Source organism: Phyllostomus hastatus, unplaced genomic scaffold, assembly GCF_019186645.2.
Source record: "Phyllostomus hastatus isolate PE091 unplaced genomic scaffold, TTU_PhHast_1.1 phas_contig_86, whole genome shotgun sequence".
Lineage (NCBI taxonomy): Eukaryota > Metazoa > Chordata > Mammalia > Chiroptera > Phyllostomidae > Phyllostomus > Phyllostomus hastatus.
In genome coordinates this window covers 11,995,085-12,013,529 of record NW_025333977.1, presented here as the reverse complement: position 1 = coordinate 12,013,529, position 18,445 = coordinate 11,995,085, and the positions used below count along the sequence as shown (strand labels likewise).

The following is an 18,445-nucleotide window of genomic DNA, read 5'->3' as shown; positions in this document are numbered from 1 at the left end:
ATGTCAAAAGCGGTTCACAAAGTTTTGTGCTGGACAATGCTCCATGGTCAGGCAGACCAGTTGAAGTTGACAGTGATCAAATTGAGATGTTAATTGAGATCAATTAACACTATACCACATGGGACAGAGCCAACATCCTCAAAACATCCAAATCAATAAAGTTATTGGTGAAAATGAAAAATGTGTCTTTTATTTTACAGAAAAAACTAAACAGACTTTTTGGCCAAGCCCCTATTATACAATGGAATACTACTCAGCTAATAGAACCAGAGGCATGGAAAGGTGGAACAAACCAACAGCGACCACAGGGGAGTAGGGAGGGGGAGAATGGTGGAAAGAAGGGGAAGGGCCTAGTCAAAGAACATGTATGAATGACCCATGGACATGGGCAATGGGATGGGGATGGACTGTGGGAGTGGGGTGTGGGCTGGGCAGAGTGGGGCAAAGGGGAAAAAATTGTAACATTGTAATAGAATAACAATTAAAAAAAGAAAGGATGAAATACTGCCATTTGCAGGAACATACATGGATCTTCAGAATATCATGCTAAGCAAAGTCAGAAAAAGTTAAAAACCATATGATTTCACTCTATGTGGGATATAAAATTGAAAGCAACAAATGGACAACAAGAAAAACAAACAAATAAAAACTCCTAGACACAGACAACAGTATGGTAGTTACCAGAGGGAAGGGAGCTAAGGGAGTAAAAACGGTTAAGGGGGGTCGGATACAGGGTCTGGTAAAAATAAGGCCTGCTTCAGTGTGGTTGGTGGAGTACTAATAGGGGTGTAATGATTTATAGTTTTAATTTGAACATTTCACCTAAATTGTCATATGGTATGCTTGAATGTGACATTGTTATGTTATGGAATTGCATGCTTATGATTCTGTAATAAGACTTTGTAATAAAAAGCAGGGGCATTATTTGTGCCAGACCCCTGCATATGGTGATGAAGATGATTTGACTTTGGATGGTGGGCAAACAATGCAATACCAGATGATGTACCATAGAATTTTACACTTGAAACTCATATAACCTTATTAACCAAAGTCACCCCAATAAATTTAACTTTAAAAAATTTCAAATGCAGAACCAAAATATAATACTGTGGGAAACTAATGACTACATCAATCATCTAACTGCCACTGATACCAAAACTATAGATTTATGAAACAAGAATTTTGAAAAAAAATCATAAAGGTAAATTGGCTCAAGGTCTGGATAGGTTCATTAAGCCTACTCCAACCTAGATAAGTTGTTATCCAGACTCCATTTGAACACCCCAAATGATGGAAAACTACTTTGTAAAACAATCTGTGGCATATTCTGATGCCTGGTTTTGTAAGGGAATTTTTTCCCCACACTGACCCCAAATCTGCCTGCCTGGAACACCCACTGATCCTAGACCTCCTAGTAACCATATCTTCTCGTCTCCAGGTCAACACTTTCAACTCCTTCTGCTGTTTCTGATATGATGTGGTTTCGAATTTCTTCCTCATTCTAGATAATTTTCTCTGAATTTGTTTCTAGGTTCTACATGTATTTCAAAGTATGGTTGGTGCCCAGAATTGAATACCTCAGTGTGTCTGGTCTTACTAAAACAGAATAAGAGACTACTCAAACTTCTCTCATTCTAATATCTCATTAGTATTTAGTATCATTAGTACTATCTTCTAATGCAAACAGATTATAGTTATCTCCTATTTTTAGAAATTATGTTGCTATTACATATTATGTCTTTTATGTTAAATAAATCCCCCATTTAAAAATAGGTGCAAAACCCTGTCTTATTATATTGAATATACCAATCCATTCCTTTCTGCCTTTTTTTTAATTTAATCTTTATTGTATTTTTTCCATTACCATTTAGTCCCCTTATAACCCCCTCCCTCCAGTAATCACACTGTTGTCCATCTCCTTGAGCCCTTTTTCCTTTTTGCTCATTCCCTCCACGCCCTAACTTCCCCCTCTCTTAGTTGTCATCCTGCTCTCCATCTATGAGTCTGTCCTCATTTTCCTTTAGTACAATTTGTTTATTAGATTTATTAGACATTGCTCATAGCAATATTTTATCTCCCTGTGCAAGGAAAACAAAAGAAAAAAATAAATGAATGGGACAACATCAAAGTTTTTAAACAGCAAAGGAAACCATCAACAAAATAAAAAGACAACCCATGGAATGGAATAATATGGTATTTGTCTTTCTCTGATTGGCTTATTTCACCTAGCATAATGTTCTTCAGGTCCATCCATCCGCAAAGGGTAAAATTTTCTTCTTTTCTATGGCCAAGTAGTATTCCATTGTATAAATGTCCCGTAGTTGTTTTATCCACTCAACTACCAATGGACACTTGGGCTGCTTCCATATCTTGCAATTGTAAATAATGCTTCAATGAACATAGGGGTGCTTATGTTCTTTCAGATTAGTGTTTTGGGTTCCTTTGGATAAATTCCCAGAAGTGGGATCACTGAGTCAAAGCAAAGATCCATTTTTAAAGTTACCTCCATACTGCTTTCCACAGTGCTACACCAGTGTGCATTCCCAACAACAGTGCAAAAGCATTTCCCTTTCTCCACATCCTCGCCAGCAGTTGTTTGTTGATTTATTGATGGTAGCCATTCTGACTTGTGTAAGATGATATCTCACTGTGGTTTTAATTTGCATTTCTCTGATGATTAGTGATATTGAGCATCTTTTTCATGTCTACTGGCCATCTGTATGTCCTCTTTGGAGAAGTGTCTATTTGGGTCTTTTGCCCATTTTTTACTTGTGTTTGTTTTTTTGGCGGTGAGTTTTGCAAGTTTTTTATAAATTTTGGATATTAACCCCTTGTCAGATGTATCAGTGAATATACTCTCCCATTCCATGGGTTGTCTTTTTATTTTGTTGATGGTTTCCTTTGCTGTTTAAAAACTTTGATGTTGTCCCATTCATTTATTTTTTTCTTTTGTTTTCCTTGCACAGGGAGATAAAATATTGCTATGAGCAATGTCTGAGACTTTGCTGGCTATGTTTCTTTCTACAGTTTTTATGATTTTAGGTCTAACATTTAAATCTTTGATCAATTTTGAATTTATTTTTGTGTGTAGTATAAGAAGGTGGTCTAATCTCAATTTTTTGCAAGTATCTGTCCAACTTCCCCACACCAATTTGTTGAATAAACTATCTTTAGCCCATTTTACATGTTTACTTTCTCTGTGGAATATTAATTGACTATATAGGTATGGGTTTATTTCTGAGCTCTCTATTCTGTTCCATTGATCTGTCTCTGTTTTTATGCCAGTACCAGGCTGTTTTGATTACCATGGCCTTGTAGTGTAGTTTGATATATTGCTTACTCCAACTTTGTTCTTCTTTCTCAGGATTTCTGTTGCTATGCAGGACCTTTGGTGGTTCCATATAAATTTTTGAAATATTTGCTCTAGTTCTGTGAAATACATCATTGGAATCTTGGAAATTGCGTTGAACCTATAGATTGCTTTGGGTAGTATGGACATTTTAATGATGTTAATTTTTCCTATCCATGAATACAGTATGTGTTTCCACTTATTTGTATCTTTTTCTATTTCTTTTCTGTGTTTTATAATTTTCTCAGTATAGGTCTTTTATATCCTTGGTTAGGTTTATTCCTAGATATTTTATTCCTTTTGAGCCAATTGTGAATGGGATTCTTTACTTAATTTCCCTTTCTCTTAGTTCATTGTTGGCATATAAAAATGCAACTGATTTCTGGGTATTAATTTTGTATCCTGCTACTTTGCTGAATTTGTTTATCAGTTCTAATAGTTTCTTGGTGGAATCTTTGGGGTTTTCTATATATCACATCATCTGCAAATAATGACAGTTTTACTTTTTCCTTTCCAATGTGAGTGTCTTTTATTTTTTTCTTCTTGTCTGATTGTTGTGGCCAGGACTAAAAATTTGGAATGCTTCACAAAACTGCATGTCATCCTTGTGCGGGGGCCATGCTAATCTTCTCTGTGTCATCTCAATTTTAGTAAATGTGCTGCCGAAGTAGGCACCTTTCCACCTTTTGCAGAGATCTACCTTTCATAGCCTTTCATAGTCATACTCTTGTACAGAGTAGAGTGACTAAGACCCCCTCCACCCATCCACCCTACCCATGGCTGACTGGTGGAAAAGGACTAGACATGGCACTCAAGAGAATCAAGCCCTAATCTGGGAATGATCCAACTAGGCATGTAAGTGTTGAAGGCCCAGGCATTTAGGAAAGCTTTAGGGCTAACTACCCAATGATCTTTATAACCACCCTGTATATATACATATTATCTTCAGGAGTATTATAAACAAAATTTGTCAAATGCCTTCATAAAGTCCATGTATTGTATGCATACTACAGTTCCTAGATCTAGTAACTCTAGAATTCATGGATAAAAAATGTTGAATACGACAAAGTTGAGGACAGAATTCCATACAGCACGTTACATCTCCTTGGTTGATGCTGATCCATTACTTAGCACACTTCAGGTATAATTCTCCAACTTGTTATTAAACTACCCAATTATCTCTGTAACCAGCCTATATTTATTCATATTGTCTTCAGGAATAGTATGACAAAATTTGTCAAATGCCTTCATGAAGTCCAGATATTCAATGCCTACTATCATTTCTGGATCTAGTAACTCTACACAAAATGGAATAGCAAGGGAGACCTTCCTGCTGGTTCTCTTAATCAACACAAAATTGGCCCAATTTTATTGGCTCTCTTAATATATCCTCACAAATCACCCTTTATAATGCATTTTGAAATCTTGCCTGGGATTGAAATTGAGTTATGGTCATTTTTATACATGGGATGGCATTTGTATGTGTCCTGCAGTCCCATTCAAAGGTACTGTCAGTCCCCAGGAATATCATCCATCCATGTCAACAGACCTAAACTAATTCAGAGCAGATGGGTATTTTCTTACCATCCCTTTACCCATCATTAGTTTTGGTTCCTTCTCATCAATTTGAAAATTATATCGCTTACTCTAAGGCACTTTCATCCTTAACCTTTTGCCTATTAATCATAGTTCTTGCCCCATTCCTGGCAAAGCACACTATCTTTAGTCTAAAGAAAACTCTTGCTGAGTGAGTTTTCTTTGTAGCCTGATGTACAAAACAGAAATAGCATAAACTTCACAGTTGTGAAAGCTATTAGAGTGTTATTCCACCCTAGCAATTATGGGGGAGGGAACTAAAATAAGTGAAGTAAAACATTTTATAGAATAGGTCTTCTGGAAGTTCAGCAAAGAAAACCTAAATATGGTACCATTATGATGTAGGAAACAAGACAATAAAATTATAAAATAATAAGTCCATATAAGTAGTCTGCAGACCTCAGCTAGCACAACCTGAATCACTGGGTAATTCACAATAAATACGTATATTGAACAAACATTTTCAATGCTATTAGATTGTAAATAACTTTGTGTAACTAAAATTGCAACAGAAAAACATAATAACACTTTTAAATTCTTAGTGTCTATACAGGCTAATTACTTGGGACATTTCTATGCAACTTTGCAAAGATATGAAATACTGTAATTATGTTCCCAGATGAGGTAACTAAAAGTTATCTGGGTTTTTTGTGAAATATAATTTATGTTTCATCCTTAAAACTTGGTGTTATATCATCTCCTTGTTTTCTAAGTAAAATAATGACATGCTGTCATTCTTGACAAAATGACTATTATTAGCAGGATGTCTTTGATTTCTGGAAGATGTACTTTGGAGGAGTCATTAACAAATGCAGTATATTAAATAAATGCAGAACCATTTAAAAGTAAATTATAAAATAAACTTACCAACTGCAGCATTTATACTTAAATTATAGTTATTTAATATAAAAATGATGTAAATTTTTTAAAAAATTTAAATTAAGCTTTGAGTCTTTTCAAAGTTCCTGTCTATCCTTCAAATAGAAAGAGTAGCCCTTTCTATTAGCAACCCCCTGCTGCCCAACTGAGGCATTCTCTGCTCCAAAAATTATTCCTTCTTTCTTGCCCCACCTGTCCCATACTTACTATGCTTGGTTAAGAAGAAAAGAAACAGATATGCTCTTCCACAAAAGTAAGAGTAACAGCTGTATAAACTATTAACCTTTCCAAGAGGATCTGCATTAAAAAGATGACTTTACTCAAAAACAATGAGTGTCTAGTTAGATAAAGGCCTGTCATGAGCAGGGGTCCACATCAGATGGTGCCTGAACAGTGGGGTCCGCCACATTGTGGATGGGGGAAAGACATTCACACGGACTAGCGAGTTCTGTGGAGGAAAAGGGACAGCATGGCTTCTCTGTCAAGGGGAGCAAAAGCCGAGGCCTCCGCCATGACAGGCCTTTATTGAGTTTCTCTGCACATACATGATGGTCCTCATTTACTATGCACAGGTTGGCTTTAGGTGGTTACCTTTTAGAGAAAACAAAGGAGTCGATGTGGCTAATCACATCACAGAAGTATATTTGCAAATGAAAAGGGAAAAGTAGTTGAACTGGTGACACTCCATACTGGGGAGTTTTAGTATGGATTTTAGGAAGTTACAGTAAGCACTTGCTATCTCAATTCACGGTGAGGGAGTTTTAGCAAAAGCAAGTCTCAAAGCGGCCTAGGCACATTGTAGGCCTGATTCCCCACAGGAGAACCTATCCGTGGGCATGGGTCCTGTGCATCTCCAAGTGGGAGCTGGGCCCATGCCACACAGAATGGTCTCTTACATTAGTCATTAGGAAAATGCAAATTAAAACCACAATGAGATAATGAGATATAACTGCACACCTATCAGAAAAGCTAAAAAAGAAAAGCTAATGACAACATCAAATGCTGGTTAAGATGCAGAGAAACTGGATCACTCACACACTGCTGGTGAAAATGTAAACGGAACAGCCTCTGCAAAAGTCTGGCAGTCTCTTAAAGAACCAAACATGCAACTACCGTACAGCCTAGCAATTGTACTCTTGGGCATTTATCCCAGGAAAATGAAAACACATGTTCTCATAAAAACTTGTATGTGAATATTTATAGTAGCTTTATAAGTAATAGCCAAAAAACTGGAAAAAAGCCAGCTGTTCTTCAACAGGTTAAACAAACCATAGTACATTCATACCATTTAATACTACTCAGCAATAAAAAGAAATAAACTATTGATACATGCAACAACCTGAATAAAGCCCTAGATAATTACACTGAGTGATAAAACTAATCCCAAAAGATTACCTATTGAATGATTTCATTTATACATTCTTGAAATGACAAAATTATTGGAGATCAGATCAGTGGTTGCCAGGGGCCATGGATTAGGGGTTGGGGAGTGGTGGAGGTATATGAAGGGAGAGGTTGAGGTGAGTGTGACTGTAAAAGGTCTATAGGAGGGATCCTCATTGTAACAGAACTGCTTTATGTCTTGACTGTATCAATGTCCATATCCTGGCTGTGATATTGTAGTATAGTTTTGTCCAATGTTACCACTGGGAGTAGTTGGGGTAACAGCATATGAATCTATAATCTCAAAATAAGAAGTTTAATAAGAAAATAATTTTCAAAAAATAAATCAATCTGGGACTAAAATACCAAAGATTAATCTATAAACAAATTTTATTAAGCAACTTCAAGAAATGTTGGCTCCATGCATAAATTACATACCTATGTTTATCTACGTATGCTTCCAAAGTATACTTCCTCTAATACCTACTTTCCCTCTGGGAAACCCCACCTTAGTGAACTCTGTGACCCTCTATGGCCAGCCAGAAAAAGTATTTTGGACTGAAAATTCACAGATGCAGTTTTTTTCAAGATTCATAGTAACATTTTTTTAAAAAACTGTTTTTCCTAACAAACTATCTTAGATCGCAATATTAAGTGATTAGTCTCTCCAAGAATTGCACAGTTTACTACTTCCTCTGTCACTAGGCTTTAAAACTACAATTGCTTAAAAACACAACAAACCCCCGCGCCCCCCCCCCCACACACACACATACACACACCATTACTTTCCCAGGATAATAATATTAACATTTCTATAACCCTTTTCTCATTCTTTTTTTCTCTACTTTAACTCAACACAAAATCTGACCTTAGCCACGGTGGCCCAAAATGACCTGGAAAATTAAGTTTATTTTTTCTGGCAATGACAATCTGTGCTTAGAAATATAAAACTGTTATTCTGAATAAATTTCAAAGTTTCAAAGTACTAAAATTACTGTACTGAAACAGGACAAAATGAGCTGTTACTGCTAGAGAAAGGGATTGTTACCCCAGAAAGAACAGTGTGCTCTCCAGTCCTTGCACCACCACTTGTGTTTCATAAAATAAACAACTCTGATCTCTTTATTTTACTTCATGTCCTCTGGTAATAAATATCTTTCCCGAAGCTAAAATTCTATTACAAGTGCTCGTTTTGTCAACATTTAAAAAAGAGATCAGCTTTACTTTTGCAAAATAGCTGATTTCTTTCACTAATTTGTTGCAGTTGTTCTGATTTCTGTATATGTCCCCAAGCAGAAGCAACAAAAGAAAAGTTGTTCATTGCTTTTTTTTCTAAAAAGAGGGAGTCCATATATCTCTAAAATGGGTTGACATTCCAGAGGGGAAGAAATAAAGAATTATTACTTTGCTGATCTGTGTTTTACTTTTAAATTGTGGCAATAAAATCCTAAACACAGAACTGTACTATCATTACAAGTATATTCTGCTTTCAGAATGCTGGATGAAAATCCTAGCAAAGCTGCTGGTTATCAGAGGTGAGAGACAGGCATGAGTCAGCTCAATCTGGAGAGAGAACAAATTTTAAAATACGTTCTAAGTATGCATGGAAGTAAATTGTAGAGTCTAGCAAGCAGACAAAGAGATGAGTGTGGCTTTGTTGTCCGGCCCATGGACCTGTTTTACATTTTGTGCCACTTTGGGAGATGGAAGTCTGACATGTATTTTATGCTCAGTCAGAAACTGTGATAAAAACCAGAAAGACCTAGGAATGGAAGTCAAAAAATTATCCTTTTCTTGCTTCCCTAACAGTCCCTTAAAAGATAAGCCCAAGGGGTAGCTGATTTAACAATTTTAACCTACCAGTCAGGGAATGGATTCATTCTCTAATTATTGCTTAGTATCATCAGCATTTTTCCCCATACTTTCTCATTTGGTGGCCATCCCCCCACCACCTCTACTTTTTCTTGCAACTTTTCTACTATTACCTATTTTGTTATTAATAACACAGTGTAGTACAGTCATTTTCATGTTTTTATCAAGTACTTTCATGTAATTTATCAACCATCCCATTTCCATATCACATAGCAAAAGTATGGATAGAAATAAGGAGGAAGGGCTCCCCTCACCTTCTTCTCTGATTTCTACACTAATTTTCCTTGCCTACACAGAGGGGAAAAAAAGGAAGGGGGGAGGGGAGGGGAGGGGAGGGGAGGGGGGACTGACAAGGACTTCTCTAGAAAGAAGAATCAGCATAAAAACTAACACAAAACAGTTAACAGAAGAACAGGGGTGGGGTGGAGAGAGACACTGATCCACCCACCTCATGTCCTTTTTTCCCCAATAAAGAAATAGAGAGAATTTCCAAGCCATTATAAAATTTTTTTTCATTTTAATAATAAGGTATTATTAAATAATTCTAATCTGAAGTATTCCTATTACCATTATAACCTCCGTACAGGGTGAGGCAAAAGTAGGTTTATGGTTCTGAGTATGAAAAAGTTTATTCTTGCATTATTTATTAATTATTGTATTACTTTCCATACAAACTGTAAACCTACTTTTACCCGCCCTGTATCTGTCTGACATGATTCTGTATAGAATGATGTATGCAAGCTGATTAGGTAGATATACTGCCTGATCACTAAGCAACTTAACAAATATATTACGGACAAACCAGATGAATCAAACATAGGTAAAAAGTTATGGAAAACAAGTAACTGCCTTATTTTTAGACTGCGCTTTAATAGGCTGTGGGGTGCATGTACACATTTAGGTTGCTTTATAATCAAGTACCCAGAACAATATCTGGCACATAATAGGCTCTGGAAAAATATTTGTTGTGGAAATGGATCGAACTGAGGGCTGAAAAAGTGCAAAGCTGTACTTTATATTCTAAACATTCAGCGGGACAAAGGGCGCCATCAGAACACTTGCCCAGGGCCTCAGGCAGCAGCAGCACTTCTCCTGGAGCCACCACTTCCTACAAAATGTATGGACAGCTGCTTCCCATTCCTGCTTTGAGAACGTAACTGTAGATTTACGAAATGTTTGGTTTTCGCATTTTTAAATAATTTGCTTATAAAGTACCTTAAACATGAGGAAAAAAAACCCTACAACTCTCATAAAACCTTGTCAAAATAAATACATACTTTTTCATACAGTCAAAACATTTACATTGTTAAACATTCTCTAAGTTGGCCAGCATTTTCTCATCAGTAAGCTTCTATTCCCTTGACCTAGCATGCCCTATTGCCAGGAGTCTATAGAAACACTCGGCCTCTAAGGGCCAGTCCTAGTTCTACCTCCTGCATAAAGCTCCTCCCTTGACTGTCCCCAAACCTGCGGATTCCTCTCCCTACCTTCTCCTTTCCCAGAAAAGATACAATCTTGTATGACATTTAACTTAGACACTGTCTTTTGGAATTATTTCTTTCATGTGATGATATATCCTCTTCCTGACAAACGATTGGAATCTGAAGTATGGGTATTGTTTCTTGCAGATGGTTTGGTTTGGTTTCTTTTGATCTCTACCACACAGGGTAGTAATGGAAGGAATTCAGTGGAGGGAAAAAGGAAAGACATTCCATGTCTACAAATTGATAAAAGCAGCTGTTTCCCAGGTAAGCACTGCATACAGGGCTGAGCTCTCTCTGGGCTTCCTATCTCTTACACCTAACTTAACAGGTGAAGCTCATTAAATGCTGTGCCTGAAAAGGTCTTTTCTAGTAAGACCTTGGCTTTCCCTTCCAGTTCCCGTTAGATCGCAGTTTACATAAATCTGAAGAACATGCAGTAACAGTAAGTATCCAGTTAAATCAATGGCATGGTTAATGCTAACAGGAAGCCCAAAGTAACACGAACAAAGGATAAAAGCATATCTGAGAACTGACTTTAATTTCTTTAATTAAAGAGGAACAGACTGGTGGGTAAGAGTTGACTGAAAAACCTGAATGATTAATGATAGCTAAGGTCTGAAGTTTTAATTCTCAATTTGTTGATCAGTTTCAAAGAAATATTTTTTTAAATTATACTGTTAACAATGTATGCACTGCCAAACTAAATATGGGGAAAATGTGTTTGCCTGAGGACAGATATGAACAGGGAGGAGATTAGCATGGAACTGTGAAGAATTGTTAAGCAGATTAAATGAGTTTATATATATAAAAGGGCTTTTAAAAGTGTCTGGTGCAAGAATTAAGGTGAAACTGAAATAGACCCTGAGAGAGAGAGAGAGAGAGAGATTGATTGATTTAAAAATGTAGCATCATGAAAAGCTACAAATTTTAATTTCATTGGTGGTTTACTATTAATTGCTTGTTTTGCAAATACAAAATAAGGATCACCTAAAATTTTAAACACACCCATTTATTCCAGTTTCTTTTAAACTTTTTTTCCGTGTAAATCCTCTAGAAAAGTGTCTAAATATAGTATTGAGACATTCCTGGGGCCCTCTTTTCCCAAAGGCTCCACAAACACCTGGTCAAATACTGTGCTGCAATCGTATCTTCGTCTTCTTTTACAAGTCAAACACTTGGCACTGAATTGAATTCCAGTTTGGATTATTCCCTTCCCCACTCCATCAATTCATTACAGATGCCCTGACAAAAACAAATACAAAACCTCTGAATTCACTCCCCCAGGTTTTAGAATTACCTGTTAAAATGTTACTAATGCTATGCTGAAAAAACATGATATAATATCATACCTTTTGGATTTCTTCAGGTAATGCATGCATGGGAATGTGACGATCCATAATTTTCCAAAATATACTGAAGAAACTCTGAAGCAAAATAATCTAAAAATATTGATGGCAATAATCAGAATTGAAATAATGTGAAAATTTTTCAAATTAAAAGATATAAATTCTTGGGAGTATTTTTAGAAGAGCAGTGGTAACTGTTTCAACAGATGTTTATTTCATCAACTCAGTGTTAAACGTACAAGTGGGGTTTTCTCAGTTATTAAGCCAATAAAACAGAAAAGAACTATAGAGACTACTGATAATAGTGGCAAATATTTTCTGTCTTTAGCAATTAAAAGTCCACTTGTAATTTCAGTGGTGGTTTACTACTAATTATTTGCTTTGCAAATATAGAATAAGGATCACAAAATTTTAAACAGAATGATTTATTTCAGTTTTTTTGAAAAGCTACTAGAAAAATGCATAAATATGGCATTTTGGTTCAGCAGACAAGAGAAGCAATTGTGACATGAATGCTGGTTTAAATGATGGTGTACAGAAGAAATACTCAGTTATCGGATTAAATACAATATGCAGGCCCCGAACAGAAGAGTCATCAAAGCATGGGAAGCCAATGGCAAATTTTACCTATAAATGAACATTTTTATAATTTTATGCAGATATTTTACTTTTAATAGTTTCATTTTATAATATAACACTGCAACACAAAACTCTATCACAACTCAGGATAAATGGAGGAGCACTTTGATTTTGGGTCTCTTTTTTTTTAATCTTTCCCAAATAGGGAGAAAGCACAGAACAGTCCAGACCCTGGCCGCACGGCTCGTGGTTGGTTAGAAAATCACTCCAATACACAGGTTGTGGATTTGATCCCCTGTCAGAGCACATATGAGAATTAACCAGTGAATGCATAAATAGGTGGAACAACAAATCGATGTTTTTTCTCTCTCTTTTAAATCAATACCTAAAATGTTTTTTTAAAAGAATAGACAGTCCAATTTCATCAGGGAGAGATGTTTATAACCCAAGGAGTAGGGAACAGAAGCGGGGCAGCAGAGCGAGATAATCTAGGCCCAATTCCATAGTACAGGAGAAGACCTAAGGGCCAAAAGTTGTAGACAATGAAAAATCCAGGAGTTGAGGACAGAAAAATATCTTGGAGTAGAGTATTAGTGAAGGCTTCCTGAGGCTGTTTGCTTGTGATCAGGGTAGGTTTTTGACAGAGAGAGTAGAGGTAGAGTACTCTATTAGAGACTGCGACCCCAGCCTTGCCAAGGTAGCAAGGAAACTACAGGTGACAATTCTTGCAGTAGTATTTTTTTAAAATTATGTAACCATTGGTAGAAGAGAGGATTCCCTCCCTAACCCATTAGCACAAAACCCCTTGTTTTAATGAGTTGCTGTTTACAGCAAATAATTAACGAGCTGTCTTCTCATATAAGTGTAATGTGTGTGTGTATGTGTTTGGTAACGTTAACTGGAGCTAACTATGGGGGTAAAGTTAACTGACAGTTAACACAGGCCCACATGGCCAAGTACATAATAATCTGATGTTTGGCAGACTGTCACCGTGATGTGGTAAGAGCTCATTATTCACAGAAGGCTCATTATTCTCATTTCTGCCATTTTACAATGGACTCACCAACAGTAACATAAGATGGCATCAGCTTAATTAAATTCTACTGGGAGAATTTCTACTAAATCACCAACTAAATCTTTTAAAATTGCACCCACAAAATTATTAGAGAGCATGGACCTAGTGACAGTATAAACAAGGCACCAGTGGGACCGTTTTTATTTAGAACCTTCATTGTCTGTAAATCTATCCCAATTTTGTGGTCTAACTCTACCAAGGGGGAAGAATTGGCAGTAACTATTGATGAAAAATTAAAAGTAAAATATCTGTCAATCCAGAAAATCTCCTCATGGCAGAAAGATAGCAATGTTACTATTGAATATGCATTTAACTAGACAGCGGGGCACATCACAACCAACCTGCTGATGAGATTCCAAAGACATAAAGAAATCCCACTGTTTTATACAGTCCAGGCAGATACAGTTCATTACACACATGTTCTCCAGATACACGGTAGTTTATCCTCAATACAGCTTTCCATACACTCTTTTGTAGTTCGTTTTAAATTCACCTGGTAATTGAAGTAGCCATCTATGCTGGCTAATTGCGTTTGTTCTAAGGAATGCAAGTTTCTGTATGACAAAGTAGGTGGTTACTAAGGCGCCGTCTAGACCAAAACTCCCATTTAGATATGGAAACCGGAGCCATCTTCCTTGATATTTACATTTTAAAGAAATGGCTCCCAGGTCCTCAAGAAAAACATTCTGGGTCTTTGCATACACATTAAAGAAATAGTGGGGGAATTCACAAATAAGAGGTTTCTCAAGAAAGGGAGGTGAAAGGTCTCTTTCCCTTTTGGCAACAGGGAAAGTGTTTTATAATTTTAATTTACCGTTACATTACTTTGCGTGTTTTATCAAATGACTCCCTCTTATTACACATTACATACGTGAATTTTGGCAAGAGGTGTGGTGATAACTGGCAGCGGGCTCCGTGTATATTTCTGAACCTGCTCTCTAACAGGGTCACAAGGCAGATGTCAAAAACACAAAAATGCCCTTGATTGTCCACTTCCCATTCCCTTCCTCACACCAGTGTCACGCTGGGCCATTAACTCACGCTCCGTCTTCAGGCCCTTCCATAAAAGAACTACTCCCCTGGTGTGAATCACCCACAAACGAGCAGGTCAGGGACGGGTGAGGCGGGTGGTATGTCCTAAGACTTTCCTGAAACGGCGGGATTTCCCAAATAGAAATCAACTACAAGGCCAGGCAAAACTGCTGGAAGGGTTTTGAAATCTGTCCCTTTCTAACCCCATTCCCTCGGGACCTGCCGTGGCAGGAAGAAGAGGAGAGTGCGACGCGACGGTGAGGCCCAGACGCGCGCACCGTGGGGCCAAAAGGATGCAGGGCCAGCCCGGCTCGGCTCGTGGGGCCGGCAGCGGACGCAGAAGGGGCGGAGGCGAAGCGCGGGCCCCAACGCTTCGCCCAGCGCCACGCCACGGCTCTCTTTCCGGCCCTTTCCCGGGCGCGCCAGCTCGCCTCCGCTCCGGAACTGCGTCCCGGGACCCGGTCATCCCACGGGCTCACAGAAGCCATTCGTTGTCTCTCACCTAGACCTGGACTCCGTGGGGAGAGAAACGGCTTTCCTGGTCTCCTGGGAGACCGTGCTGCACGTCCGTCTGACGTCAGGGCGCGATGGCGTCACGGCCCACGCTTGTTGCCGACGCCAGAGCGGCCCCCAGCCTGTCCCGCCTGGGGCCCCATGCGCCCAGCGGAAGCGGGAGAGCTCTTGGCAGGTCGAAGGAAAGGGTTCATCTAACGCAGAGTGCCGTGAGAGGCAGGGTAGGGCGAGGCCGGGGGAGTGGGGGTGGGGGGCGGTAGTGTGAGGGGACTCGGCCGAGGAGAGACGCTGCCTGGGTTGGAGGCCTAAGTCCATCTGCCTCTCACCCACGTCCTAGGATCCACGTGGAGGACGCGGGCGGTTAGTGTAGTTGAGCTAGTCGGGCAGAAAGAGCAGAGATACCTGTAGAGGTCATGGGTGTTGAGGGGAAGAAGCTCTGCTCTCAGTGGTTGCAGGGAAGGCGAGTTAATTTGGAAGGCGTTGGTAAAATTTTCATCCAAGAGTAGTCAAGATGAAGGGTTTAGTTCAAAAGGTATCTCGAGACCCCCTAGTCCACAATCTATTCATGGAAGACTATGCACGTGACTGACGTTCCTTCATTCATAAAGCAGGTATTTATGGATAGCCCAGCTGTGTGACCAGCACTGCATACCAGGATGGGGTGAAGCCCAGTGACTAATGCAGACAGAGGCAGCCTTTGGTATGATTTGCAGGTGTCTCATTCACAATCCAGATCTCTCCTTTTTGAAGATTATACGAGATCCACAATGCAACTCTTCCAAGAAACAAAATATTCACTGCTCACTAACAGGGAAAGACGTCAGTATTGAATAAAATAAGGTTGAATAAATACCAAGAAAATTAATTAAAACATGTAGATTCAGAGAAGTAATCCAAAGATGTAGAACATGCTAGAACAGTAGTCACACTGCATAGCTATTAATTAATGAAAATGATAGTATGAAGTACTGAACACTTCCAAAAGCATTGTTCCTCAAAGCACTAAAAGTCTTGAAAATACATGTACCCTGTACACTTTAACCTGACTGATATTTTTGCCCCAATGCCTACCAGTGATTTTCTCTTTATACCCCTTCAAAGAGAGTACCTTCCTTCATCTGGGGAAGAAAAGCATAATTAGAGGACTGAACAAAAGATTAAGAAAGGCAAAGGACAGCCAATGAAGTGGTCCAGTATGGGGTGCTCACTCATTCTGTGGTTTAATTTCATCTGTCTCATTCATCTCTACCTTAGTCTTGAGACCAACTTTCCTCCCACCGTAAATGTCCCTTAGATCCGCATTGTCCAATAAGATTGCCAGCCAAGTGATTATTTAATTTGGTTAAAATGAAGTACAATAAAAATTTACATTCCTTTTTTGCACTTAGCCACATTTCAAACGCTCAGTAATTACAAGTTGCTACCTCATGACATCACATATATTTAAAACGTTTTCATCATCAAAGAAAATTCCCTTGAACAGTGATAAGCACTCCAAGAATGTCAAGGATAAAGAGAGCTGGTCAATTGTGAAGAATAGCCTTTGTTAGTGTAGCAGTGAAAAGTGTTATTCCCAAAGACCACAGCACAGATGAAGAGTTGTGACAGGGTGTTACAAAACAGTGGTTTTTTTTTTAAGTAATTCAATAAGCCTCTCCCACATGTTCGTGTGTGTTTTTCTTGGTTTTCCATAGCTGTCCATCTCTCCCTCTGTCCAGGTTTCCTTCCTTGCCCTTTTTCTTTTTCCACTTCTTTTTCTCACTTTTTTGACCGTACTAACGGTTAGTTAGAAATTCTACTAACTGAAGAAGAATTTAAAATATTCCCATCATTGGACATATTGAATAAAGTTTTGTTTTATCCTGTTCTTAAATTTTAAATCAGCAAAGTTTCACTTTTTACTGTGACCTTTAAAAGTAATCCAGTGATAACCAAATGAAGTTCCTCTTAACCTCCTCTGTGACCTTTTATTATTCTTTTCCTCCTGTGGGTCGATGACCCCTGAGAAAAAATGTCCCTTAGTTTTGGGAACAGAGTCTCTGTATAGTGACTAAACTAGGGCTTTCCATATGGCCTGCAGACCTTTGTGTCGTAGTAGTTATTAAAAAACAGGGAAAGAAAGGTTGCAGATGTTATATGTAGGATGCCAGAATCTAAGCTCCTTCACAAGGTCCCATGAGCAAAATGCATTGTTTGCTCAGATATTTACGGAATTCCAGTGTTTGTAGATTTGTAGATAAATCAGGTTTGGAGGACAAAACAAGAATCTTAATGCCAAGACAGTTTAATACAAAAACCACTCCTATCAACTGAAAGCTCGCAAAATTCCACATTAGCTTATTTTCTATTTATTTAAAATTTGATTTGTTGATCTATACTCTTATTTCCCTATTATTATTACCCATAAGCCTATGATGCCTGGTTACACACACTCACACACACGCACAGTGCATTACACAAGTAACGCGCCATCACTGAAGAGGGGGATTCTCCTGTGTTAGGATGCTACTATAAACTACAAAACACACATGTTCACCTCTCAGTTTATGTGGTAAGAGAGCAAGATTCACTGTTTAAATGTAAAATGTTTTCCCAGCCAACCCTGATTCTTAAGTATGTAGGAATGTTTGTCTAGCATTCTTTTCTTCTGGGACAGAACTGTCCCTCTTTGGATTCTGCCCCTATGTTTCTAGATGTGTAATTAGAAAGGGAGGTCATCATGTGTGGCCTTGCATTCCTGGTCCCTACAATTGATCGGGAGGCCTGTACCTGACTCCTTCTGGCTTCAGGAATTTGGTCAAGGGGTTGATATACAACCCAAGATATGCCAGTCATTTCCTGACATTTTTCTAACCGTGGGTTGGGAACAAAACTTCCTCTCTTCCTTTTGGTGGCAAAATTGGACTGTCAGCCACCACTGACCTGTTATGTACAGAAACTGTAAAAAAGCATAGGCCTAACTTCCCTTAAGTGATGGATTCAAAGGGCTGAGACTCTATGATTTTTAGAGTTCCAGAATTCATACGTGAAGTTCTCAAAGCAGTCCAGTTTCCTACTTTCACAAATGTTGGTTATTCAGCATTTCTGTTGATTCTGTGAGGTACACTGGTATCCTAATAAAATATATGCTGACAGAAATAATTAACAAAATGTATATAGTATTTAGAATGCTATTTGTGATACATGTAAAAATTATGTTATTTTTAAAATTGCTTTCTTTCACAGAAAATTCTACTTAGGACATTCATCACCAAAGGACTTACATCATCATTTCTGATAACCACTCAGTCTTGTTGTTTGGTAAGTCAATTTCACATTTTGCTGTTTCTAATTTTTA

At 38.2% G+C, this 18,445-nt stretch overlaps 1 protein-coding gene and 1 non-coding gene across 2 annotated transcripts in view; both read right to left on the bottom strand.

Moving 5' to 3' along the window:
• Positions 1-13,994, bottom strand: part of LEKR1 (leucine, glutamate and lysine rich 1) — a 148,522-nt gene extending 134,528 nt beyond the window's left edge. The window contains exons 1-2 of the mRNA XM_045850755.1: positions 13,905-13,994; positions 11,913-12,002 (exon numbers count right to left, since the gene is read on the bottom strand). Coding sequence (XP_045706711.1) covers positions 11,913-12,002; positions 13,905-13,982 — 168 coding nt within the window. The 5' untranslated portion in view covers positions 13,983-13,994. The remainder of the gene's footprint in view (positions 1-11,912; positions 12,003-13,904) is intronic.
• LOC123827682 lies at positions 3,918-4,024 on the bottom strand. Its single transcript, XR_006787323.1, has one exon. It is a non-coding gene; the product is annotated as a U6 spliceosomal RNA (small nuclear RNA).
• Positions 13,995-18,445: the final 4,451 nt, after the last annotated feature.